The sequence below is a fragment of the Scyliorhinus torazame genome, chromosome 3 (assembly GCF_047496885.1).
Source record: "Scyliorhinus torazame isolate Kashiwa2021f chromosome 3, sScyTor2.1, whole genome shotgun sequence".
Lineage (NCBI taxonomy): Eukaryota > Metazoa > Chordata > Chondrichthyes > Carcharhiniformes > Scyliorhinidae > Scyliorhinus > Scyliorhinus torazame.
This window is the reverse complement of record NC_092709.1, coordinates 85438975-85465248: the sequence shown is the minus strand read 5'-3', so window position 1 is coordinate 85465248 and position 26274 is coordinate 85438975. Positions and strand designations below refer to the sequence as shown.

The window sequence follows — 26274 nt, the reverse complement described above, 5'->3', positions numbered from 1 at the left end:
GCCTATCCAATATCTCCTCACAGCTGCAATTTTCACCCTGTCAATGTTCTTGTAAATCTCCACTGCACTGCCAGGGCAATTGTGTCCTTCATGTAATGTGGTGATCAGTGTAGCCATCTGGGATGGCTACTTCCAGAATACAAAATGGATGTTTGCAAAGATTGCAGGGAACTATAGACAATGCTCAGAAAACAAGCAGGCACAGAGCCTGTTCGTGAATTGGGACCACAGCTCCCAGACAAGACTGAAACTGTAGGTATATTAGCATATTGATGGCCCATCTCCAGGAACAAAGGGGAGATACTCAAGTAACCGATCTGGCTCCAGACCTCGCAGCGCCAGTTCCCCAAACCGAAAGCACAATCAAAGCCAGTCCAACGGCCACCTAGGACATGCCCAGCCATCAGGGCACCCACCCCTTTATTGGTCAAGATCAATACGAGTGATCAAGATACGGCCCAATTGATTAGGGCCAAGTTCAAGGCCCGCCCAAAAGCGTGCAAAGCCCTTTCAGTTTTAAGAAGGCCCCAGGAGAGAATCGCTCTCTTGGAATTGGCTCTCAAAGCAGAGAGACCCTTCCACCAGCTACACCAGAAGCAAGTAAGTCCAAGGTCAACGCTCACTACCAGACGGGCGACCTTAGCTGTTCCCCTTCACCACTTCGATCCCAGCAGCCTCAGATCCGAACAACGGCCATTGTTCCTCTGACTGAGTGGGCACCCAAAGCTAAGTATAGCCTTTAGCATTAGAGATAGTTTAGTCTGTAGTATTTCGTGCATGAGTAGATATTGCTGTGTATGTAAATAAATAGTATTGACTTTGAACTAATAGTGTACCGGCTCTTTGATCAGTATTCGGGTTTGAACCTTGTGGCTGTATCGAAAGATACCTGGCGACTCTAAAGCAAACGTAATTAGAAGGAAGGCGACCATATTGACCGCCATATTTAGAACCAAATAAAGAGAGCAACACTAGTAACTGTACACAATCATCCAACTGTGGTCTAACCAACATTTTATACGGTTCCATCATTACATCCTGCTTTTGTATCCAATACCTTGCCCAGTAAAGAACAGCATTCGATATGCTTTCTTGACCACCTTGTCCACCTGTTCTGCCATTTTCAAGGACCTGTGGAGAGACTCGAACGTCTCTGATTTCCTCAACCCTTCTCAATATCTTCCCGTTTATTAAGTATTCCCTTGCTTTGTTTTCCCTCCCCAAATGCATCACACTTTTCCAGACTAAATTCCATTTGCCACTTCTCTGCCCACTCAACTAAACCATTGATATCATTCTGGAGTGGACAGCTGTCCTCTGTACTATTAAATACACGGTCAATTTTTATGTAATTTGCTAATTTCACAACCATGCTACTCATTTTTATTTCACGGATATAAAATTAATTTTTTTAATTTTTATTAGATTTTATTTTAATATTGTATTAGACTTATCATTTTGTTTACAAACACAAAGGTAGCAATAAACAATGAAACAGAATAGAACAAGAATTATTGAGAATACAGGAAAAACCCACTCATCCTTGCCTTGGTCAAGTGAGACCCCTATGGACCACTTGAACTGAATTAGGCTCAACCGTACACAAGACGATGTGGAGTTTATTCTGTATTGGGTCTCTCTTCAAACCTCGTTTGAGAGTGTAGGCCATAGTTCACTCTCCCATTTCGCCCTTATCCTGTTCATTGGGGAGGGATCGGGTGAGAGTATGTCGCCTTATAGATCTGAGATAGACCCCCTGCCTGGCTGAGCCAAGGATAGAATCCTCCCAAAAAGGTGGAAGGTGGAGCCAGAGGAAAGGATGGGCAAGTCGTACAGGTGAAATCACAAATTTAAAAGTAGCAAAAAAGATTGGAGTTGGGTAGCTGAAATCTGTCTGCTAATTCTCTAAAGCTGGCAAACTTCTCCTCCATGAACAAGTTACCAAAGTTGTTGACGGTGTAAACATAAGTTGATAGCTTTCATGTTGAAATAAAGTTTCTTGAATTTACTTTCTTTTCACATGTATTGAAAAAGGAAACAAATAATTAAATGCAGAACAAGTACAGTTTGACAATTGTGCCTCTTTAAAAAAATAAAGCAGGGAAAAGTGGAACATTTTACAATGAATATATAATTGGTTGACCAACACAAACCAGGTGTTGACATTGGTAGAAAGCGAACAGCGGAGTCCAACTGTGGTCTGTTTTTGGGATCACTTTTGTTTAATTTCTTTCTAAATGATCTGGGGCTGAGCTTCAGATAATACAAAACTAATGAAATGGTTGACTCCGAACAGATAAGCTACGGAGCTTTTCAATATACTTGACAATTGGGAAGGCAAGTAGCAGATGAAATTCAATGCAGATCATGCAATGTGGTTCAAATGAAAAGACAATATTAGCATGGAGAATGAAAGAGATCGGATACCCTGATTGACAATTAACTAAAGCTTGATGATAGCAAGGAAAGCAAATTAAATATTGCGACTTATTGAAAAGATCAATATTGAATTGAAATAAAGAGGCAATGCTGCCAGTTTATAAATCATTGATATGGCTGCACATAGAATATTGTGTCCAAATCTCATTACTACATACAGAAAAGATATTGCAGAAATTGAAACAACACAGAATGATTAAGGAGATGTCGGGATGAAATTATGGAGGCATGTTCTCACCGGAAAAGTAGATGGTTGCAACAAGAGGTGATCATTGTTTTCAGGATTCTAAAGAGACTAACTAAACACAGATAACTACAAGCTATTTCAACCTTGTCCAGAAGAGCAGAACCAAAGGACACAGCCTCTGCTTGAAAGGGTAACAATATTTCTGTCAGCACGTGATCAATCAATGGAACAGGCTCCTTTGGGAGATGGTAGAAGCAGTTAGCATTGATTCATTCAATTACAAATTAGATGGATTTCTTTAAAAAAAACATTTTGGAATAGAGTGCGAGTAATTTGAAATATGACATTTGGTAAATGCCGCATGCTTGAGAGGAACAGTTCCGTTTGAACTTATGGTTCCCAAAGCTATCCACCTCTGGGTTTTTCCGCACGTTTGGGTCTGTTATAGACTGATAGAGATTAATTGCAATGATTAGTCAAAAACTCAATTATTCGGTCATGCGATTGCCATAATGTTAGGAGGCAAATATTGGTCTTTTCTCATCTGGCAATTCTTCTGTCTCTTAGGTTTCCATGTACCAAAGAACATGAATTAATTTTATGATATATATTTGTTTCAATGCTTCACACTTTACCACAATGCAGCAAGGAGACCGGCTCAAAGAGAGAAATTCCTTGCAAGGATTCACCCTTTAATAGCTTTAATATGAACCTTCTAAAAAATGGAATCATGCGAATTTATATATTACCTCATCAAGTCCTTGGGCCATTATAAAGCATTTTATAAACAATTGATTAAGTGAATAAAGCTATTAAAATGTATTCGCCAATTGATTTTTTGTACAATTTGGGAAAACAAAATAACTCAAAATCTGTTTCTGTTAGAGGACAAAGGAAGACAGATGAGCATGGTACAATGAGAAAATCACCCTGATGCAAGGTCAAGAATTCTGCACTCTACACATATTCGAACTGCAGCATCCAGGAAACTTTAGGCACAGAGGGAAAACTATGATTGAGTGCAAGCTAATTGGCTAAGTTGTTGAAGACTGAGACCTTGAAGGAGAACCTTTAGAAGAAGGTATAAGAAAATAATTGCATGCAAGTTTAATAGTCCTATTGTAAAGGTTCCGACTTTATGAAACTTTACTTCGAACATCCAGAATTTGTGTTACTGAGAAAATTATGGTAAAAAGACTTGGATTTTCTTTGAACAACTTGATTCATTTACATGTTTATTTTACTTATTCATGGGCTCCCCAGTCTAATCATCCAGGATTCTGTTGATTAAAGATACTTAGTAATTGGTAGCTTCCTAGCCACTTTCCTCACTTTGATCGTAGATCATAGAATTTACAGTGCAGGAGGCCATTCGGCCAATCGAATCTGTACCGGCCCTTACAAAAAGCACCCGGCTGAAGCCCATGTATCTACCCTATTCCCGTAACCCAGTAACCCCCACTTAATCTTTTTTGATATTAAGGACAATTTAGCAGGGCCAATCCACCTAACCCTCACATCTTTGGACTGTGGGAGGAAACCGGAGCACCCGGGAGGAAACCCACGCAGACATGGGGAGAACGTGCAGACTCCGCACAGACAGTGACCCAGCTGGGAATCGAACCTGGGACCCTGGAGCTATGAAACAACTGTGCTAACCACTATGCTACCGTGCTGCCCTAATCATGGAGGTCACATATGACCAAAAAGTGTGATTTAAAAAGCAAGGACCGAGTGACAAGAACGTACCTCAGGAAGACTGGGCTATATACAAGAATTTTAACATATTAATCATATAAAAGCAATATGTTTTATAAATAAAAAAAATTTAAATAATCCCTTTTTTCTTTTAAAGTACCCAATTCCTGTTTTTTCCAAATTAAGGGGCAATTTAGTGTGGCCAATCCACCCTGCGTATCGTTGGGTTGTGGGGGGGGGGGGTGCACGCAGACACGATGACCCGGGGGTGGCATCGAACCCAAGTCCTCGGCGCCGTGAGGCAGGAGTGCTAACCACTGTGCCACCATAAATAATCCTTTTAACCCAAATCTAGATTCTTTACATCCATGTCATTCTACATATTAAATAACATTCTAAGCAGCTTATTGGCCCATCCTTCCTCTTACATTATGTGTGTGCTTTGAGGGCATTGCCAGGTTTCCTCAAACTTTGTCAGGACTGCTCCCGGCCCTGCAGGTCCCAAGTCTTCTGAGAACAGGCATAATCTGTGTTACGGGCCTACATTGCGGCCTAAAGTTCAAATGGCAATCAAAAATACAAATGGAAGTGGCTTGCTGTTCTACCGGTGCCAAACATCACAGGAGGAAAAATATGTTTTTTTATCTCAAGTTCCATTTTCAGATTGAGCAACCATGAACACCTCTGCAGCCTCCATGGACAAGGCATTTCTGTTGCATTGTTACAAGTGGCGGCTTTAAATTATTATTTAAATGTGCCCCCCTCCCCCGCCATCTCATCCTGGGATTTGGATCAGAGTCATAGAAAAAGCCTTTCCTGATGGGTAGGTATGCTGCCCCACACAGTTCCAGCGACACAATTGGTGTTCTCCTCAATTGTTTTGACATATTATATGAACTAAATATTTAATATGTCACTGATTAGTGATTGAACAAGTCAAATTGTGTTTCTATTTATTAGAAGTTATAGAAATGCAAATAATAATTCAAGCACAAAAAATTGCATAATTAAGTGCATATTTGTGTGGAAACTAAATCAGCAGGTTTGATTACAGTTCATTGTTCTCTTGAACCATGGTAGTTAATTTTAACTTGGATGTCAGCTGAGGCTCAGTTGATGGCACTTGCCCGAGTCTGGAATTTGAGATTTCAGGTACCACTTCAGGACTGGAGTACAGAAATTAAGACCGACATTCCAGTGCAGTACTGAGGGGGTTCTGCACTATCAGAGGCGCTGTCTTTTGAATTAAACATTAAACAAGGTCCTATTTGCCCCTTCAGGTGGACATAAAAGATCCCAAGACACTATTTCAAAGCAGAACAGAGGAGGTATCCACTGGTGTCCTGACCTATGTTTACCTCTCAATCAGCATCACTAAAAGATCAGATCAATATCACTTTATTGTCCATGGGAGCTTGCTGTGCACAAATTGGTTGCTGTTTTTTCTGAACTGCATTAGTGACCCACACTTCAGAAGTACTTCATTGGCTGTAAAGCACTTTGAGACATCTCGTCTCAAGTCACCAGTTAAATGCAAACTTTTTACAATAAAAACCCAGGTTACTGTAGCATGAGTCTGGAACACAAAAGGTTGATGTGGGACTGAGTAATGTATCACACACACAGTAAAAGAAGGGAACACATGACCCGAACCTAGTGATCAGTGTGGCGTTGACTAGAGCTGCGTGTAGAAACAAGAATGGAGATGGCGCCTAGTTCGGACCTTTACCGTACCTATGTATATAGTTTCTAGTAGTTAATAAATACTTACTGTTGCACTACCCAAGTCTACAAAAACCTTAATAAGACCTATCGAACTCTGGCCAGCACTTTACAACAGTTACATGGAAAGTAGACAGGAGGGGAGCAATAGTCCCAGAGAATTATGGCAGCATGTAGACTGATCGTGTTTGGAGGATGACTCAGGGGTCCAGGAGCGTGGGTCACACAAAAACAGTGCATTGTCAGATTTCAAAATCTATATTCAGGAGCAGAAAGAATGCTGGTACATATCAGTTTTAGTAATTAAAAAGAAAAAAACAACTGGTCATTTGTATTAACTGAATGGATTTTTCCAAGCATGTGAACTGGTACGGCAGCTCTCCATTATGAGGCCATGTTAGTGGCTCACAGCATTGAATTTTCTAGTTGGAACAATTTAAAACAATGTGCAGGATTCTCCGGTCGCCGACGCCAAAATCACATTTGGCGATCGGCCGGAGAATCCCCGTTTGCACCTAAATAGAGGGCGGCACCGCTATTGCGATGCTACGCCCCTCACCCGAGACCCTCCCCGATGGCGGGCTTCCCGATGTCGTGGAGTGCGTATGCTCACACTGAGTCCAGCGACGGCAGCGGGGGGGGGCGTTCCAGGGGGGGCAGTTTTTGGCAGGCCAGGTCCTCGTGCCGTCAGCGCCATGTTGCACGGCGCGGCCGCCGCAGGGCAAAGCTGTGCGCATGCGCGGCCACAGAGCCGGCCATATCCGCAGGTAAAGCCAGGGGCTTTATATTGCGCGGCTGCAAGCCCCCCACCGGACGGAGGAACGGTGCGGGGGCGGCGCCGTTTTTAATGTCCTAAAACGCCACTGTTCCCACACCGGCGTCAGCACTTAATCTGCAAATTGGAAAATCCAGCCCATTGGTTTTTTAAAATGCCCTCTTGGGGAAACAGCTTGTATTGGGGAAATATTTCCCCCCCAAAAAAATTACACTGATGACTGGTAGAATGACTACAATTCTGGTTCTACTATGAAGAGTCTGCTAATTAAAATAACTATAGAAAATGTTTCAGAGATATTTCAAATAATGCATCCTAACTACCATGCTTCCAGCTCTGTAATTTAATGCATTCATAATTTGAACTGACCAGAGAGAAATATTCCTCATTGCCTAGGATTTAATTAAACAGACAAAAATACCATCAAGTAGGGCAAGGTTAATAATTATTTTCATAAATATCAATAGTTTTCATTCCATGCCAATTTTTAATTGAAAAAAAAAATTCAGGAAAAATTCTGTAGACCAGAAAGTGATGAACATAAATTCATTCAAAATCTAATTTTAGTTAATACACGTGTCTGCGCTGTGTCTTTGAAAATGTCTATGTAAATAGTTGCTATGAACTTACGCCTTGTTAAAGACTGTCCATATCCACCCTGAAACATTTGTAATAATTTTTTTTCTGTGATGCCTATAGATGGCACTGTAGTAATTGTGTCATATTGGGTGTAGCGAAAGGTTTCTGAATACAGTGCAAGCCATTTCCAACAGCCTTTTTTGAGGTGAGCGCCGTCTACTCTGGTAAATATTGCAAGTTGGTGCTTAGCTGTGAGCTTGTTTTTATTAAGGAACGTTTAAGATGTGGAGAGAAATTTTCAAATACATATTGCATTTTAGGAGCTTTGCTTTCCTTGTGTTGCACCATTGCCTGTATTTCTGAGAGGCAAAAACAAATTTCATTTAAAATGAGAATACTGCTGTACTATTGCTGCGCAAATCAAAAATCATTTCCCTGCTTTCACAATGGATCCTACTCCCAAGTTGTCTTAGTACTTATAATACTTTGACTCCACCCTCCTCTTAGCAGTTTCACAATACAGTCCAATCAACTTAACTGATTTCATAATCTAAGCATTTAAAAAGTAAATCTTTATCCCGCTCCTCCCAAATGTAGCTTCTGTTCCTGCTGGAAACAAAACAGTCTACCCTCTCATTAACTGCAAACAAAGGCCAACTTGCTAATTATTTAAAACTGTACAAAGCACACCATTTCATATTTGGACTTTGATCTGCTGTGGCTCTCCTTTTGTTATGTTGGGTAAGTTTTTGGCCATTAAGGTTTCTTAAAATCATTGCAAAGATTTTCAGAGCCATTGATGTTTTTTTTTAAAATCCAAATGTAGATTTTTTTAAAAAACATCAATGGCTCTGAAAATCTTAGCAGTGATTTTAAGAAACCTTAATGGCCAAAAACTTACCCAACATAACTTGTTAATTTCAGTGAAAACTGTCAAGGAGAGCCACAGCAGATCAAAGTCCAAATATGAAATGGTGACATGGATTGAGGTACAGGAACGAAGGCTCAACCAGTCGTGGTGGAAGAGGGTCATCTGTGTCCGGAACCCAAGAAAGGATGGTTTAAATACAGTAATGGGAACAGAAAGGTGGCAGCAAACCCAGACAGATGTGAGGAACTAGTGGATGTCCTCACTTTGGTACAAGCAAGCTGGAAAAGTTAAATGTTTATTTTTTAAAAGTCATGTTTAAAACTGCAAAACCTATTTGAATACCTCAAATTATTTCCCCCAGTGTCACTAAAGCATAAGACAGACATTGAAGGTTTTAAAGGACAGATAGTAAGCATCACCACTGCGACGTAAATTAGTTTTGCAGAATTCAATTGATAACGAATATCAATCGACAAAGAAATAATGCAACAGGAAAGTGATGGACATTGCGGCAGAAAATGTAACAGAAAAAAAAAGACAAAATATGTAGGAGGCAGTGGCATTGGCATTGTGGTATTGTCACTGGTGTATTAATCCAGAGACCCAGGCTAACATTAACCCAGGTTCAAATCCTGCCAGGGCAGATGGTGAAGTTTGAATTTAAAAAAACAAAAAAAAAATCTGTAATTAAATGACGACCATGAAGCCATTGTCGATTGTCACTAAAACCCATCTGGTTCACTAATGTCCTTTCGTGAAGGAAATCTGCCATCCTTAGCTGGTCTGGCCCACGTGTGACTCCAGATCCACAGCAATGTGGTTGACTCTTAAATCCCCTCTGAAATGGCCTAGCAAGTCACTCAGTGCTGGCCCACCCAGCAACGCCCACATCCTATGAATGAAATTACTTTAAAAATACATGCTCCATATTAGCAACTAATTGCTAAGATCAGGACTAACAGAATAAAGAGGAAATGACAATGGTCAGAAAATTAGTTTAAAAAACAGTAAAGCGAAGATAGACAAAACCATAAAATCTTCACAAGTTGCTATTTTAATACAAGTGATTTCCCAGACATTGCAAACTAAAATAAATTGTAAAGGTTCACTCTCACACGGCAGCATAGTGGTTTAGCACTGCTGCCTCACAGCACCAGGACTCGGGTTCAATTCCTAAGTGACTGTCTGTGTGGAGTTTGCGCTTTCTCCCTGTGTCCGCGTGGGTTTCCTCTGGGCGCTCCGGTTTCCTCCCACAATCCAAACATGTGCAGGTTAGGTTGATTGGCCATGCTAAATTTCCCCTTCGTGTCCAGGATGTGCGGATTATATGGGGTTACTGGGATGGGTTGGGGGTATGAGCCTAGATAGGGTGCTCGTTCAGAGGGTTGGTGCAGACTCGATGGGCCAAATGGACTCCTTCTGCACTGTAATATTCTGTGCTTTTTGAAAAAAATCTTTTGTTTTTTGCTTTTTCCTCCCCACATAACATGGGCGTACTATTAAAAAGAGCTTTCTCTTCTCCTCAATCTGTATCTCAATTGTCTACTTTTTCTTACTCTTCCTGTAGGTTGGTCTTTCTTTTGGTTTCATCGCTATCCTGTTTATTCTAACTGTACCTATATATCTCTAACATGTATTGCATTTCACATTTTCACTATTTCCACTTTTTCATATAGCTCATGAAGCAAAAAGAGACATGGCAACTTGGCTACTGGCCAGAGATGGTGATCAGATCCAAAACAGGAGCGGTTACCTGAAACTTGGAAGGGGGAAGCAGTGCAGCATGTTCAATGACAAATTAGAACAAGGCCAGTGGTTCTGATGTAGCAGGAGAAGGGGGGAATTAAAGGATGTGGCTGGAAGGGAAATGGGAAAGATTTTGTAATGCTTTTGTGCTTGTTCGGTAAGAAAATATTGCTCGTGTTCAGGGACATAGAAAGATACTGCTGCAGCTTGTCCTTTAAGAAGTTACATTTGGTTAACATTAAGATTACTTGATTTTCTGAGGATTTAACTAGTTGATTGTTTTAATTTTCTTTTTAAAAAAAAACATTTTTATTGAGTTTTTGTGGTATACAAAACAAGGATAAGTATGGACAAACAGCAGGAGACAGAAAAAAAATTTACACATGGGTCGGCTTCAATTATTTACATACATACAAATTTGTTCTTTCTCCTGCATTATTTACAGTGGTGGTCGTGATTTCATATTTTTCGTTCCCCACTGTTTTTTTGTTGCCCTTCTTCTCTTTTCCTGCCCCACCCTCCTTGCTTCTCTTGTTGGGCATGGTTGGGTTCCATGTCTCCCTACCCGCGCCCCCTCTCCATCCCTTATTCTCCCCCAACCTTCCTTGCTGTGCTTTGTAGCTAACCCCTACTGTTCATTGGCTTCTTAGTTGTTGGCTACAAACGGGTCTTGGAACAACGGAGTGCATGGTTCCCATGTTTTGTGGAAGCCTAACTCCGACCCTCGGACGGCGAATTTCATTTTCTCCATTTGGAGAAATTCTGCTAGGTCAGACAGCAGTCTGCAGCTTTGGGTGGTGCTGCTGACTGCCAGCCGGGACGGATTCTCCAGCAGGCGATTATGGAGGGAAAGGCAAGGCGTCGGCCCTCCTCCCCACAAATAGATCTGGCTGGTCGAAGACCTTGAAAACTGCCACTCTTGGGCAAGGCTCCACCCTCATCCCCACCATCTTGGATATTGCTTTAAGAAGGCTGTCCAAAATCCAACAAGTCTGGGGCAAGACCAGGACATGTGGACATGGTTGGACAGCCTCCTTGGCACCGTTCGCATCTGTCCTCCACCTCCGGGAAGAACCTGCTTATTCGGGTTCCAGTTAAGTGGGATCTGTGTAGCTGCATTCGGCTTAGCCTTGCGCATGTGGAGTTGACCCTGTCCAGTGCTTTGCTCCAGAGTCCCCACCCTTTTTCAAACCCCACGTCCTCCCCTCCCACTTCTCCCTTGACTCGCGCAGTTGGGTATTGGCCCCCCTTAGCAGTCGCCCGTATATGTCACCACAGTTCCCTTTCCCTAGGATGTCCGCGTCCAGCAGGACCTCTAGCAACGATTGTCATGGTGGGTTGTGGATTTGTCCATGTTTTACTTCGTAGGAAGTTTTTGATCTGTAGGTACCTATGTTCGTTCCTCCCCCCCCCCCCAAAGCTGGAATATTTCTGTCAGTTCTTCAAGCGGTTAGCTTGTTGTTGATGTAAGAGTCCCTAACTGTCAGCGTATCCCCCCACCACCCCCATCCTGTCTCCACCTTTTGAAGGTGGCATCCATAATCACAGGCATGAACCTGTGGTTGTGGCAGATGGGGGCCTTGTTGGACATTTTGGTTGACCCGAAATGCTGTCGCAGTTGGTTCCACGACCAGATTGTTGCTACCACCACTGGGTTCATGGAACATTTATCAGGTGGTGCTGGGAGTGCCGCCGCAGCTAGAGCCCGGAAGGAGGTCCCTCTGTAGCAGCCATCCTCTATAAGCATCCACTCAGCTTCTGGCTCCTTCATCCACCCCTGTACTCTCTCCGCGGTTGCTGCGCAGTGATAATATTGCAGGTTTGGGAGGGCTAGGCCCCCATCTATAACGTTCTCTGCAGTACTCCCTTTGGGATCCTTGCATTCTTCCCACCCCACATAAACGACATAAATCAGTTTGTCTAATGAATTGAAAAAGGCGTTGGGATTTCCCGACTTGGGTCATTGTCTGTATGGAGTCTGCACGTTCTCCCCATGTCTGCGTGGGTTTTCTCCAGGTGCACCGGTTTCCTCCCACATGTCCTGAAAGACATGCTTATTAGGTGAATTGGACATTCTGAATTCTCCCTCAGTGTACCCGAACAGGCGCCGGAGTGGGGCAACTAGGGAATTTTCACAGTAACTTCATTACAGTGTTAATGTACACCTACTTGTGATACTAATAAAAATGATTAAATTATTATTAGATCAGGATGGATCTAAACAGGAAGAGATACCTGGGCTGTGCGTTCATTTTGATCGTTTGCACCCTCACTGCCAGGGAGAGTGGGAGTGTGTTCCATCTCTGCAGGTCTTTTTTTACTTCCTCCACCAGGCTGGTCAGGTTCTACTTGTGGATTCCTGTTCACTCATGGACAGTTTGGTTCCCGATATCGCGGAATTTGTGTTGAGCCTGCTTAAAAGGCAATCCCACCAGCTCTGCCCCTCCCCCTTGCAGATTCACCGGGAAGATCTCGCTTGTGCTCAGGTTACATTTGTAGCCCGAGAAGGCTCCAAACACTTTCAAGAACGCCATAATTCTTTCCGTGCTATTTCGCGGGTCCGAGATGTAGAGGAGAAGGTGAATCACCATGGACCCACCTCCCCTATCTGTCCATGAACAGGCGGAGTTCTTTTGCCATGTTGGAGGTCTTTCCCGTTTTGGGGTTTGACCTGTCTGTCCATTGGTCCTGTACACAGTAAAGTCTCCCCCCCTCCCCCCCCCCCCCCCGAAAAAAAATGATCAGTCGGTGTGTCTATCTATTTCAGGGATTTCTGCCATGGTCTTCTTTACAAACTCCATGTCATCCGAGTTGCAAGCGTACACGTTCACCAGGACACCACTGACCATGACATACCCTCCCCCTGGGTCCGTAACTGTCCTTGTCGCCATAAACATAGTCCTCTTATTTAACAGTATGGCTACCCCCCCTTCGTCCCGCAGCAGGAGTGGTAGGTCTGTCCCACCCAGCCCTTCCTTACACACAGTCGGTCCTTCTCTCTCAGGTGCATCTCTTGGAAGAAGCCTATTTTGGTTCTCATACTTTTCAGGTGGGTGAAGACTCGATCTCTTCACTGGCCCGTTAAGATCCCGGACGTTCCAGGTGACTATCCTGATGGGGGGCTTTTGTCCCTACGCTCTTGTGGGATCAACCATAATTACCTGGTGGATGCGTTCCTGCACTCCAAGGTTTCCCTTTGTTAGGGGGCTCCCCAAGATGGCCGTGGTCATTGTTCTCCCCATGAGGTCGGGCACCTGCTCTCGAGGGTTTCACTATGTCCGGGGGCACCCAACGTGGCCACCAACTGAGAGTTCGTCCTGTGGGTAAGCCCCTGCACTCCAGGGTATCCCTTTGTTCAGGGACCCTCCAAGGTGTTTGCAATGCCATTTTGTTCCAAGTCACCACGTGTGGCCTGTTGTAGCCAGCCGAATCCCCTCAGTCTTTCTTTACCTATCTCTCCTTTGGGGTTTCTTCTCCACCCACCCGAGTCTTCTTTCCTCCCTACCCTTTAGCTGCCCCCGTCCTTCTTCCGTTTCTTCCCCTGGTAGTCCCCGTATTCCCAATTTAAGCTCCCCCCCCCCACCTTGCCAGGTGCTTTCCCCCTAGCATGAGTCGCGCCTTGGCCTCTCTCTCTCCTGCATTATTCCCGGTGCTAGCTACCTCCATAGTGTGGTGGCGCCCCCTCCCAGGGTTAGTTGTCCGTCCTCCCGTAGCCCAGTCCCTGGGATCCCTATCCACCATTCCCATCACCTTCTCCAGCGCTTTACTGCACTTGCTCATACCAACTCTTTTTCCGTTCTCATCCCCAAAACAAGGCAGTACACTCGCACACAAAGTGGTCGATGTGGTGATGGTTCACAGTTGGCTGTACAGAATGTGAAACATAAACACGAAGCATTAAGATTCTCTCCCTATGGGCTCTCCTCTCCTTATGGGCTCTTCATCGCTGTCCCCGCTGCAGCTTTTCCAGTCCGTTTCTGCAACAATTTAGTCCGCGTCCACAGGGGCATGTCCGCAGGGGCATGAAGTGCTCCCTGCCTTGGAACGTGACCCTGATATTGGCCGGGTACAGCATCCTAAACCTTATGCCGTTTTTGTACAACACAGCCTTCGCCCTATTAAATTTGGTTCCAATATCCTGGCAAATGCAAATCCAGTTGCAGTTTTTGGTTTGTCTGGACCAGCGCAGGACTCGTTCCCGGTCCTGGTGCATCGTGGCAATTATCGCCCTTGGCTGTTCCCCAGTTTTGGGCTTTGGGCGAAGCAACCGGTGCGCTCTGTCAATTCCTGGTGGGGTGAGGAAGCTATCCCTTCTCACCAAGTTGCCCAGCATTTGGGCCGCATAGTCGGTGGGGTTCCTACCTTTGATCCCCTCCTGTTGGCCCATGATTCGTATGTTTTGCCGCCTTGACCGGTTCTCCTGGTCCTCGATTTTCCCTTTCAGATTCCCTTACGTCGTGACCAGCCTTGCCACCCCATTTCTAGGGCGATGATCCACTCGCCCTGGTCTGTTGCAGCTTTTTCCAGCTCCTTGATCGCTTCCTCCTGGGCTTCCAGTAGCCTTTCTGCCTTATCCAGGACTACCTGCATGATCAGCATAGCTTCAGCAACCGCACCCTTGAATGTCCAATTTTGTTTCTTTCCGATGCTCTCAATTCTCTTGAGAAACATCCTCTCGCTCTGGCAAAACCCGCCTCGTGCGTCGTCCGGTTCAGTCATTTGCTTCTCCAGGCTTTTGCGCTCCTGGTTTCCACCTGTCCTCTGGAGTGGCCACCGTTTGGCATTTTTCTCTTCTGTCGTGTTGTGTTAGTGGTGTGTGGATGTTTCTTTGTTTTAGTGGGCGTTTTTTGGGCAAAAAGAGCCTATTTTCAATTTCAAAGAACAAAGAAAAGTACAGCACTCCAAGCCCGTGCCAACCATGCTGCCCGACTAAACTACAATCTTCTACACTTCCTGGGTCCGGATCCCTCTATTCCCATCCTATTCATGTATTTGTCAAGATGGCCCTTAAATGTCACTAACGTCTCTGCTTTCACCACCTCCTCTGGCAGCGAGTTCCAGGCACCCACTACCCTCTGTGTAAAAAAACTTGCCTCGTACATCTACTCTAAACCTTGCCCCTCGCACCTTAAACCTATGCCCCCTAGTAATTGGCCCCTCTACCCTGGGGAAAAGCCTCTGACTATCCACTCTGTCTATGCCCCTCATAATTTTGTAGACCTCTATCAGGTCGCCCCTCAACCTCCGTCGTTCCAGCGAGTTTATTCAACCGCTCCTCATAGCTAATGCCCTCCATACCAGGCAACATTCTGGTAAATCTCTTCTGCACCCTCTCTAAAGCCTCCACATCCTTCTGGGAGTGTAGCGACCAGAATTGAACACTATACTCCAAGTGTGGCCTAACTAAGGTTCTATACAGCTGCAATATGACTTGCCAATTCTTATAATGAATCATGCTGTATGCCTTCTTGACTACCTTCTTCACCTGTGTTGCCCCTTTCAGTGGCCTGTGGACCTGTACACCTAGATCTCTCTGACTTTCAATACACTTGTGGGTTCTACCATTCACTGTATATTCCCTACCTGCATTAGATCTTCCAAAATGCATTACCTCACATTTGTCCGGATTAAACTCCATCTGCCATCTCTCCGCCCAAGTCTCCAAACAATCTAAATCCTGCTGTATCCTCTGACAGTCCTCATCGCTATCCGCAATTCCACCAACCTTTGTGTCGTCTGCAAACTTACTAATCAGACCAGTTACATTTTCCTCCAAATCATTTATATACATTACAAACAGCAACGGTTCCAGCACTGATCCCTGCGGTACACCACTAGTCACAGCCCTCCAATTAGAAAAGCAACTTTCCATTGCTACTCTCTGCCTTCTATGACCGAGCCAGTTCTGTATCCACCTTGCCAGCTCACCCCATATCCCGTGTGACTTCACCTTTTGAATAGTCTACCATGAGGGACCTTGTCAAAGGCCTTACTGAAGTCCATATAGACAACATCCACTGCCCTACCTGCATCAATCATCTTTGTGACCTCCTCGAAAAACTCTATCAAGTTAGTGAGACACGACCTCCCCTTCACAAAACCATGCTGCCTCTCACTAATACGTCCATTTGCTTCCAAATGGGAGTAGATCCTGTCTCGAAGAATTCTCTCCAGTAATTTCCCTACCACTGACGTAAGGCTCGCCGGCCTGTAGTTCCCTTGCTACCCTTCTTAAACAGAGGAACAACATTGGCTATTCTCCAGTCCTCCGGGACATCACCTGAAGACAGTGAGGATCCAAAGATTTCTGTCAAGGCCTCAGCAATTTCCTCTCCAGCCTCCTTCAGTATTCTGGGGTAGATCCCATCAGGCCCTGGGTACTTATCTACCTTAATATTTTTCAAGACTCCCAACACCTCGTCCTTTTGGATCTCAATGTGACCCAGGCTATCTACACATCCTTCTCCAGACTCAACATCTACCAATTCCTTCTCTTTGGTGAATACTGATGCAAAGTATTGATTTAGTACCTCGCCCATTTCCTCTGGCTCCACACAGATTCCCTTGCCTATCCTTCAGTGGGCCAACCCTTTCCCTGGCTACCCTCTTGCTTTTTATGTACGTGTAAAAAGCCTTGGGATTTTCCTTAACCCTATTTGCCAATGACTTTGTGACCCCTTCTAGCCCTCCTGACTCCTTGCTTAAGTTCCTTCCTACTTTCCTTATATTCCACACAGGCTTCGTCTGTTCCCAGCCTTTTCGCCCTGACAAATGCCTCCTTTTTCTTTTTGACAAGGCCTACAATATCTCTCGCTATCCAAGATTCCGGAAAATTGCTGTATTTATCCTTCTTCCTCACAGGAACATGCCGGTCCTGAATTCCTTTCAACTGACACTTGAAACCCTCCCACATGTCAGATGTTGATTTACCCTCAAACATCCGCCCCCAATCTAGGTTCTTCAGTTCCCGCCTAATATTGTTATAATTAGCCTTCCCCCAATTTGGCACATTCACCCTAGAACCACTCTTATCCTTGTCCACCAGCACTTTAAAATTTACTGAATTGTGGTCACTGTTCCCGAAATGCTCCCCTACTGAAACTTCTACCACCTGGCCGGGCTCATTCCCCAATACCAGGTTCCAGTACAGTCCCTTCCCTTAGTTGGACTGTCTACATATTGTTTTAAGAAGCCCACCTGGATGCTCCTTACAAACTCTGCCCCGTCTAAGCCCCTGTCACTAAGTGAGTCCCAGTCAATATTAGGGAAGTTGAAGTCTCCTATCACAACAACCCTGTTGTTTTTACTCTTTTCCAAAATCTGTCTACCTATCTGCTCCTCTATCTCCCACTGGCTGTTGGGAGGCCTGTAGTAAACCCCCAACATCGTGACTGCACCCTTCTTATTCCTGATCTCTACCCATATAGCCTCACTGCCCTCCGAGGTGTCCTCCCGTAGTACAGCTGTGATATTCTCCCTAACCAGTAGCGCAACTCCGCCACCCCTTTTACATCCCCCTCTATCCCGCCTGAAACATCTAAATCCTGGAACGTTTAGCTGCCAATCCTGCCCTTCCCTCAACCAGGTCTCTGGGAGGAGGGCTACCTGATGTGCAACTTCTCAGCAGATCCCCGTCACCGAAGTCACGATTGTTTGAATTTTCAGCAGTGCATATGGTACTTGGAAAATCAGCTGCTCTAATAGTACCAAAGCTGGAAACATAGGTCGGGATTCTCCGAGCCTCTGCGCCATAATCGCTCTCGGCGCAGGGGCAGAGAATGGGCGTTAAGACTCGTAACCGGGTCCAACACCGCTCCCGCGATTCTCCGAAGACCGGAGAATCGCCGCCAATCGCGCGCACGGTCGACGCGGCGCCGGTCGGGGGCCATTGAAAGAGGCCCCCAAGGCAATTTTCCGACGAAAACTGGCCGAGTTCCCACCGGCATAGTTCACTCATGGTTCCATCCGGCGGGAGCTCGGAGAGGCGGCTGCGGACTCAGCCGTGGTGGGGGGGGATCTGTCACCAGGTGGGGGGGACGGGACGGGGGACGGGGGGGGGGACACGACCTCCAGGACGGCCAGGCTCACGATCAGGGGCCACCGATCAGTGGGCCCGCGTGGGGGGGGGGGGGGGGGGGGGGGGGCTATATTTTCGGGGCCGGGCCTGCGGTGTGGGTCCGCCATGTTGCACCGCCACAAGCCGCCACCACGCGCATGCGTGGACCTCCGGCCAGAAGTGCAGGGCCCCGTATCGGCAGTCGGAGCCGTGAGAGCATCCCAATGTGTCTCTATTTTGGAAACTGGTGTCAGAATCCAGTGGAAAGGTGCATGGAACATTGGAGAGGACTGGGGGTCGATGAAGCTACTGAAACAATTACTAAAATGGAGAAGAGTAGGAGCATCGAAGTTGGCTTTTAAAGCAGCAAAGCTAGATCATTGAAGGTAGGGTTTTTGTCGCAAAGAGGGGCTTGGATATGCGGTGGGAGAAAGCAAGCAAAGGTAAAGTGCTTGAGTTAGAGGAATAATTACAGAATCTTTACAGTGCAAGAGGAAGCCATTTGGCACACTGAGTCTGCACTGGCCCTCTGAAAGAGCATTCTACCTTGCCGCACTCCCCTGCATTATCCCCGTAACCTTGCACATTCTTTTTCAAACAGCAAACACCCTTTGGATCAAACCTGCCTCCACGACCCTCGCAGGAAGTTTGTTCCAGACATCAACCATCCCCTGGGTGAAAAATAATTTTCTCACATCACATTTACTCTTTTTGCCAATTATTTTGAAACTGTGGCCTTTAGTTCTTGATCCTCGCTTGAGTGGGAACAGTTTCTCACTGTTTACCCTGTCCATACCCTCAGGATCTTGAATGCCTCTTATCAAGCCTCCTCTCAGCCTTTGAATGCTTATCAAGCCTCCTCTCAGCCTTTGTTTCTCCAACGAAAACTGTCCCAACCTATCCAAATTATCCTCATAGCTACAGTTCCTTGCCACTGGAATCATTCTGATGAATCTCCTCTCTACTATCTCCATTGCCTTCACATCCTCCCTCAAGTATGGCACACAAAACTGGATGCAGTACTCCAGATGAGACCTAACTTATGTTTAAGAGAAATAGAAAAATGGGGAACTATCATGGCAGCAAAGAATGTTGAAATTTCATAGACTGATGCTTAAAAAGGCTGACAAGTTGCCTGGATGTGGTATAATTTCCAGGGTCAGAGATGTCACCAAAATTACATGGCAAACAATGAGATGGAATACAATCAGATTCAGAAAGATCTTGACCAATAGGTGGACCTGTACTGTAAGGACTTGAATTTTCATAGTTCCTTCATGAACTTGGGAAGTCACAAAGGACTTGAAAACAAATTAAATATTGTGTTGAAGTGTAGCCTTTGTGGTAATGTAGGAACCATAGCAGCCAAATGTTCACAGCAGATTCCAGAAACAGCAAAGGGATACTGGCCAGATGATCTGTTCCAGTTACTTTGTTTGAGGGATTAATGTTATCCAGAATACCATGCAAAACTCCCCTTGTTCTCCTATGAATAATTTATTAGATGTTTTACATCCATTTGAAAAAGCACATGGGCCCCTAGTTTCAATTCTCCTTTGAAACCACCATCTCCGGCAATCCAACACTCCCCTGGTACTGCACTGAACCATCAGACTAGATTATGGGCAGAAGTTCCTGAAGTGGAGTGTGAATACATGGCATGCAGACTCGAGGTGGCCATGATAAATTGCCCTTAGTGTCCAAAATTGCCCTTAGTGTTGGATGGGGTTACTGGGTTATGGGGATAGGGTGGCGGTGTTGACCTTGGGTAGGGTGCTCTTTCCAAGAGCCGGTGCAGACTCGATGGGCCGAATGGCCTCCTTCTGCACTGTAAATTCTATGATAATCTATGAGGTGAGAATGCTACCTGCTAATCCATAGCTGATGATGTTTGAATTGTAAAATAATCAAATATGAAAGCAGAATTCTAAGAGATGAGCTAGATTTCCTCAGCATTTCTGTTTGACTTCCACCATAACTCCAACTGGAGTCTCATGGAACCATTCAGAGAAAGGTTGGAATGGGATGGAAGGTTTCAGTCTTCATTGGCAATTCCCTGTACTTGCGATAAGGAGCCCTTTAAGGTCAGTCCTATCAGGATGGATAAAACAAAAGGGCAAGATGCCCTTTACTCACAACTCACTTTTCATCACTCAAGGATGTGCCACAAGAGGCAATTAGGCCAAGTAAACAGTCATTTGGCCTCCAGTTGGACAGCTCTCTTAAACTGGAGCTGTTACAGTTTTGTGGGAGGTGGGTGAAATAGGTACCAAAATGTATCCAAAGTGATATAAATGCCTTCCAGCAACATACAAACTGATCAATGTTGGAGGGTACTGCTGGAATCACAGCTCTCAGATTTAGAGGGCAGTGAATGGGACTAGATTTAACAATAGTTTAAAATGTGAAATTGCCCTGTTTAGCTGCTGCATGTAAGATGGTGTTGCATTTGCAAAGGTTAAATGACAAATCTAAAAAGTTCATATATCTGTGGTGTAAAATTCTGTGCAAAATACGGAATGAAATTCTGGTCACTGATTCATGGGAAGATTATTATTGGTTTTGAGAGGGTAAAGACACAGCCAACAAGGCAGAGGTGGCTGGTTTCAGACAGATCTGCCAAAACTAGATAGGTGTAATGAAATCAGCAAGTTTGCATATTAATATGCCTTTCATGCATGTGCAAAGCATTGTACTTTTTTGCCTAAAGCAAACTTTTGTTACAAGAAAACGTGGTCAGAAAAAGATGAGGGTAACTAGGAAAAAGATGCAAGGAGATGAGTCCAGTAATCACTTTGGTGAAGTCAACTACTTTCCTCGAAGTTACTCTTCTTAATGTAGACATTACAAACCTGCATTTCTCCCTTGAATCTCACAGCCCATCTTTCCCTTCCCCATTTCACGAGCACTGCCTGCCAGTCATCTGACAGCTCAATTTCACCATCATGATGGAGTACACAACCCCACTGCTCAACTCTGTCATGCTCACCTCAGACTTGAGTTCAGTCAGCAACACTGACTGCCAGGTCAAATGAACACAATATTCTAAACATGGCAGTGCCTCTCAACTGAGGTGCTGTTGCAAAAAGGATGGGTCTAGGTGTCAAAATATGAATTATGAGGTAAGGCAGCTGGGCGTGATTTTTTTGAAGATTAGATATTTGAATGAATATTTTCTAAATTACAAAGGAATTATTATACTTAAAGTTTGAAAGTCAGATTTTTTAAAAGTCAGAAATGGAGAAATCAATCAAAGGTTTTCCACTAAGAATTAATGATGTAATAATGTTACCACGGACAGCTATTGAACACCATCGACAAGTTTGAAGTAGTTGTATGTGTGTATTTAGAGAAAGGATTAAAGCAGTGTTTTTCAAACTTTTTTTCCCCGGAGACCCATTTTTACCAACCAGCCAACCTTTAGCCCCATGCCGGCTGACCTTCGCGACCCATCATTTTCACTCAGCTTTAATGCGACAGGTGAGCCTGCTTGGTCCTCACAATCGCACTTGCTTTGTCATTCAACATTTCTGTATGGGTTGTTCATCAGAGGTTCTGGAGCTCACGCCATCACTGTTTTGTCCTGCTGTGGATTCCCCTGAGCAACTCCCTCCAGCAGGTTTAGTTGCGAGATCCTGGCCTGTTTGTGTCTTTGGCCCTCTCTTCCTGATTACAAAATGATCCATTTTAAATTCTTCAGTTCTTTGCTTGCTTGCTGCCAACAAAATGGAGGAATCACAATTGCGCCCATAGCACATCACATCAGTGTTCGGGACGCCTGACCTGCTCTCTGCTGTCGCTTCAGGCATGGAAAACTGCATCAAATTTTTCTTCTTCAAATCTTCTCCTGGGTCAGTGCGCTGATGTCAGGAGGAGGCGTTCTTTCCCACTGGGCTCCGAGCCTGCGCACTGATGAGCTGGCACACATGCACGGCATGGCCAGCACTCTGAAAGCCGTTGGCAGCCGTCATTTTTAAAAGCTGGCTGCAGCCAATGCTTTCCACGATCGGGAACACCACTACGCATGACCCTGTGACCCTCCTGACACCTGCCCACGACCCACTGGCACCAGATTAAAGGATATTGTGAGAAAGCCAATAGGTGGATTTGATCTGTGATACAAATATGGAGGTGATTTTCAATGTTCTCTTGTAGGTGTCAGTGGCACAACAGATTGTCAACCCATTATACAACCCATCTAATTTTAATTTCATTGATTAGGTCATTAGATTCCTATGCATGTGATAGAGGAAAAAATAGCCCACATGGTCTTGTTGGGATCGAATTACACTTTTCTGTTCCTAAAAAAATGCTTCTCCTGTTATAATGAATTTATATAAAAATGTGCACCTCTTAAATGTTAATAATGGACTTTCAAATAAAAATCAATGGTAATAACAAAAAATGGAAATAGGAAAAATTGTATCTTCTGTTCTCAACTGCCTTTTGTTTTAACAATTACATTAGTTCTAATTCCTTTTTTTTTTAATAGCTTTTTTTAACCAATTCTGATGACAGCCTGATGCTGTCTGACCTGAGGTTTCCAGCATTTTCTAGTTTTAATTCAGTTTTCCAGCAGCTGCAGTATTTTGCTTTGATTTCACAACAAGTTTTTTCATCAGCCTTGGGATAGCTAAATATTTAACATACAACTAATTAATGTTAGAAAAGACTCGATCAGTGTTAAATAATTTCACTCAAATCATTTTACCTTTCAGGATAAATATAGCTCTGTAGTATTCTACTGTCTCGAGAAAAAAAAACTTTTTTGACCAAGAAAAGTCAAGCCACAATAGATAAAATGTAATCGACAAGCCTGAATAGATAAAATACAATGTGCGCATCAAATTTATGTCTCCGTCGGTGCGGGCTGTCTCGGGTCACGTTGCACACTAGTTGGTTTGGGGCTTGATCTGTATGTGGGCCATTAAGTGCACCAATGCGTGTAACAGGTACATTGTACCCGCAACGTGATGATCGGGCACCCTTTTCTAAGAAAATACTGCGGTTTCATTTTTCCCACCAATGCCCTTCAAAGACAAAATAAGTGCCCTTTCGCCGGAGGCTGGTGCTCATTTTCATCTCACACATCACCCCCCCCCCCCCCTTTCTAAATTTTCTGATTTCCACTGACTCATCTGCAGAAAACACATTAAACGCACCGCTGTTAAAATGCCTTGTGCATTTGGACAGACTGTCAAGATTTTTTTTCCTCTTGTCACTGCACACGAACGAAAAAGCATCATGCCAGTAATTCTGTTACTCCCATCGAGAGACACTCATCCCGATTTGATGCATTTCATAAGTTTAGTCGGAAATGTCGAGAGAAAACTGACGGCAAACCGCCCGAAGGAGCGAACCGATGGAGAGAAACAACGGTGTTAAGGGTCAAGAAAGAAAGTAGCGCTGGGGTTAGCTGGTAAAAAGGCGCCGGTCTGACGAACTCTCAAAAGGAAGGTGGGTAGCTGAGAGGTCCCAATTTGTCCAGCTCTTTTTGAGCACTTTGCCCGGGGTGGGGGGTACTTGTCTACTTCCGAGCTGGACCGTGCTCCGAACACATGGTGCACCCCGAAAGCCTCTCTTAACAGATCAGATCCCCGGGCTACGAATGGCCAGAGATAAGACAACAAACTGTCTGCAGTCACGAGGTCAGCGTGACTGAACAAAATATCCTAAATTCGTCTGATTTCGATATTGGACACAATGAGTTGCCACCAGACTCATTGCTGTGGAAGACAAAGTTGAATGAAGAAGCGTCATTAACGCAGCGTAAATCAGATTGCCATTTTATTCTTAATCTCTGGAGTTTTGAAGACAAAAATGCCAGGTGACGGGAACAGTTAAGCGCAATGCACACACACATTGCCCAGAGTTCAGAAGCTCCGGTTTCAGCAGCAGCGCTAGACAAGCCTCTCTCACACCACACATACACTCCTGCTGCAAAACACGAGCAACAACGCTCCCTTCACACTCCCCAACAGCACTGAAAACAGGTACATACGTCTCGGAATTTATTCCAGTGTCCGGGCTCCTTGTCATACTGCGAGATAGTAGTCAGCCATTGTTTATCATCCAGAAAATTGCCGCTGTCCGACGTCGCCCGCTGTCTGCCTTCTATTTGCAGGAAGGCTACAGCAACAACACACATGAGGACCTTTATCATCTGGAAAATAAGAGGGGGGGTGGGGAGACACTATAAGTGAAAAGGAGGTGAAAAAACGAGGTTTGAGAACAAAGTTGAAGGAAAATACTGTTTAAATTCCCACTGTGAACGTTGGATACCATTGCCCTTGCTTTTCGCTGCAGCTGTTTGCAGCCTCCAGCTCCTCTCCCTCCGCACGCGACTGGCTCGAGCGCCGGTAGTTGAGGCAGCGAGTGCGCGCGCCAGCGCGTGTTCGAGGCAAGGCGTGAGCCCGGGCCCGGCGCGCGTTCCAGAGGCAAGGCGCGAGGCCGGGCCCGGCGCGCGTTCCGGAGGCAAGGCGCGAGGCCGGGCCCGGCGCGCGTTCCGGAGGCAAGGCGCGAGCGTGGTCCCAGGCGCCCGGCGCAGCAGTCACCGGGGTCTGCAGGTTTCTTCACCCAGTCAGTGGCTGGGTGGAAGGCTGACACTTAGCTCGACAAACTAACTGTTCAGTGGACGCTGGCTGCAGGACGGGCAAGTGACAGCCCGGTAACTTCTGGTCACCGGGCTCAAATGTGTTCTTCCTGCCCCCTTTGCTTAAAAGCCGCTGCATTCCTCTTTCCCCTCCCCACCCCACATCTGATGAAATTACATCTCGACCTGAAACGTTGAACTTTTTGCTTTTTCTCTACACAGATGCTGCCTGGCCAGCCGAGCAGTGCCTGCATTTTTAAAACAAAAATCAGATTTCCAGCATCCGTAGTATTTTGCTTCTGTGTTAAATTGGGAGGACGTTGCTCACAAGTGAGTGAACTATTCCCCTGTCCATTTTTTGCCATGTGTAATGTATGAATAGTTAAGGTCTGCCACGTTACTGAATTTCAATGTGCCTCAGTGATGGGAGTTGAACGATCGCCTAAACCGAGGCGAAGTTCATTTTGACCCTAAAATATTACCCCACACGGCACTGTGTGTGGGGCTTTATAATGGTTAGTATAAGTGCATAAAATAACATCGCGATTTCACGGGCCACCTTTGTGGGAGAAGGCAAGTAAGTGCCTTGGCTGCTTGAATTCTAATCAGGAAGCTAACATATCAAGTTCTATAATGTGAGGAACGGATGGAAGAACAGGCAAGTCTGGCGTACAATTCCTCGTATGTATTATCGTTTTAGCTACAATGCCCCTTTGGCGACACCCCTCGCCCCGCTCAAATACTTTACAAATGGTGTTTTGAAAATGTGAAAGGCCAATAGAAAATCCACGTCCGAAAGAACCGGCTGTCCCAACATTCTGATCAGGATGTGTCATCAGAACTGGTCAAATGTGCTGTGTATGGTCATATTCGAATGCGTGCTCACAGATGATAATTGACCTGCTTTTGCATTCCTAGCACTCTTCCATCCTCATCCTAAATAATAACCATTAACGTTTTTACTGTAGGATTTAATTGTCATTGCTTGTGCTGGAATTGCTATTATTGTAATTACGCCATGAATGATTTGCTAAATGAAACATTTAGTTCAATTAATTGCAAGAGGAGAACTCCAGCTACCCCGGCTCACCCTTTCGCAAGCTCGTTCAAAATGCAGCTGCACTTTTCCGACCACCTGCAGCGTGTGACCCCTTTTCCAGGCCGTAATGTAACAGTCTCTCTCTCTCACACACACACACACAGCAACTCCTCACTTCGGCTAATGCCGGAACCCGAGGTTGGCAGAACCAGCAAAATGAAGGAGTTTCAAAAAAGTTCCAAATACTGATTTAAGTATTTTAAAATTTGATTCAAGGTATTCTCATTGATACGGTTATACTGGAAATATTTTTGCCAACCTCGAAAGAAATTTGACGGCTGCAGTATCTTAATCTGGAAAACGCACGTGTTGAGACATCGACACATTTGTTGACACATTAAAAGTACATCGAAGCCGCTTTTCAAACAAAAATGGACAATTCAGCGCGGGTGCTCCTCGTTCACGCCTTGTCTAAGCCCTGGGGAGTGAGTGGTTTATCGCTTTCCGTTAATCCTTCTACCTGTTGATGGATAAACGCAGGTAGCACCAGATGCATAATTCATGCGAAGA

General features: G+C 44.9%; 1 protein-coding gene and 1 long non-coding RNA gene across 2 annotated transcripts in view; one reads left to right on the top strand and one right to left on the bottom strand.

Moving 5' to 3' along the window:
- LOC140408559 (uncharacterized) overlaps positions 1–3916 on the top strand; it is a 303176-nt gene extending 299260 nt beyond the window's left edge. The window contains exon 5 of the long non-coding RNA XR_011940141.1: positions 3512–3916. This is a non-coding gene — a long non-coding RNA (uncharacterized lncRNA). The remainder of the gene's footprint in view (positions 1–3511) is intronic.
- The window catches only part of LOC140408558 (testican-3-like), a 959832-nt gene extending 935328 nt beyond the window's left edge, over positions 1–24504 (bottom strand). Inside the window, exons 1-2 of the mRNA XM_072495933.1 lie at positions 24356–24504; positions 24075–24236 (exon numbers count right to left, since the gene is read on the bottom strand). Coding sequence (XP_072352034.1) covers positions 24075–24236; positions 24356–24358 — 165 coding nt within the window. The 5' untranslated portion in view covers positions 24359–24504. The remainder of the gene's footprint in view (positions 1–24074; positions 24237–24355) is intronic.
- Between the last annotated feature and the right edge of the window lie 1770 nt (positions 24505–26274).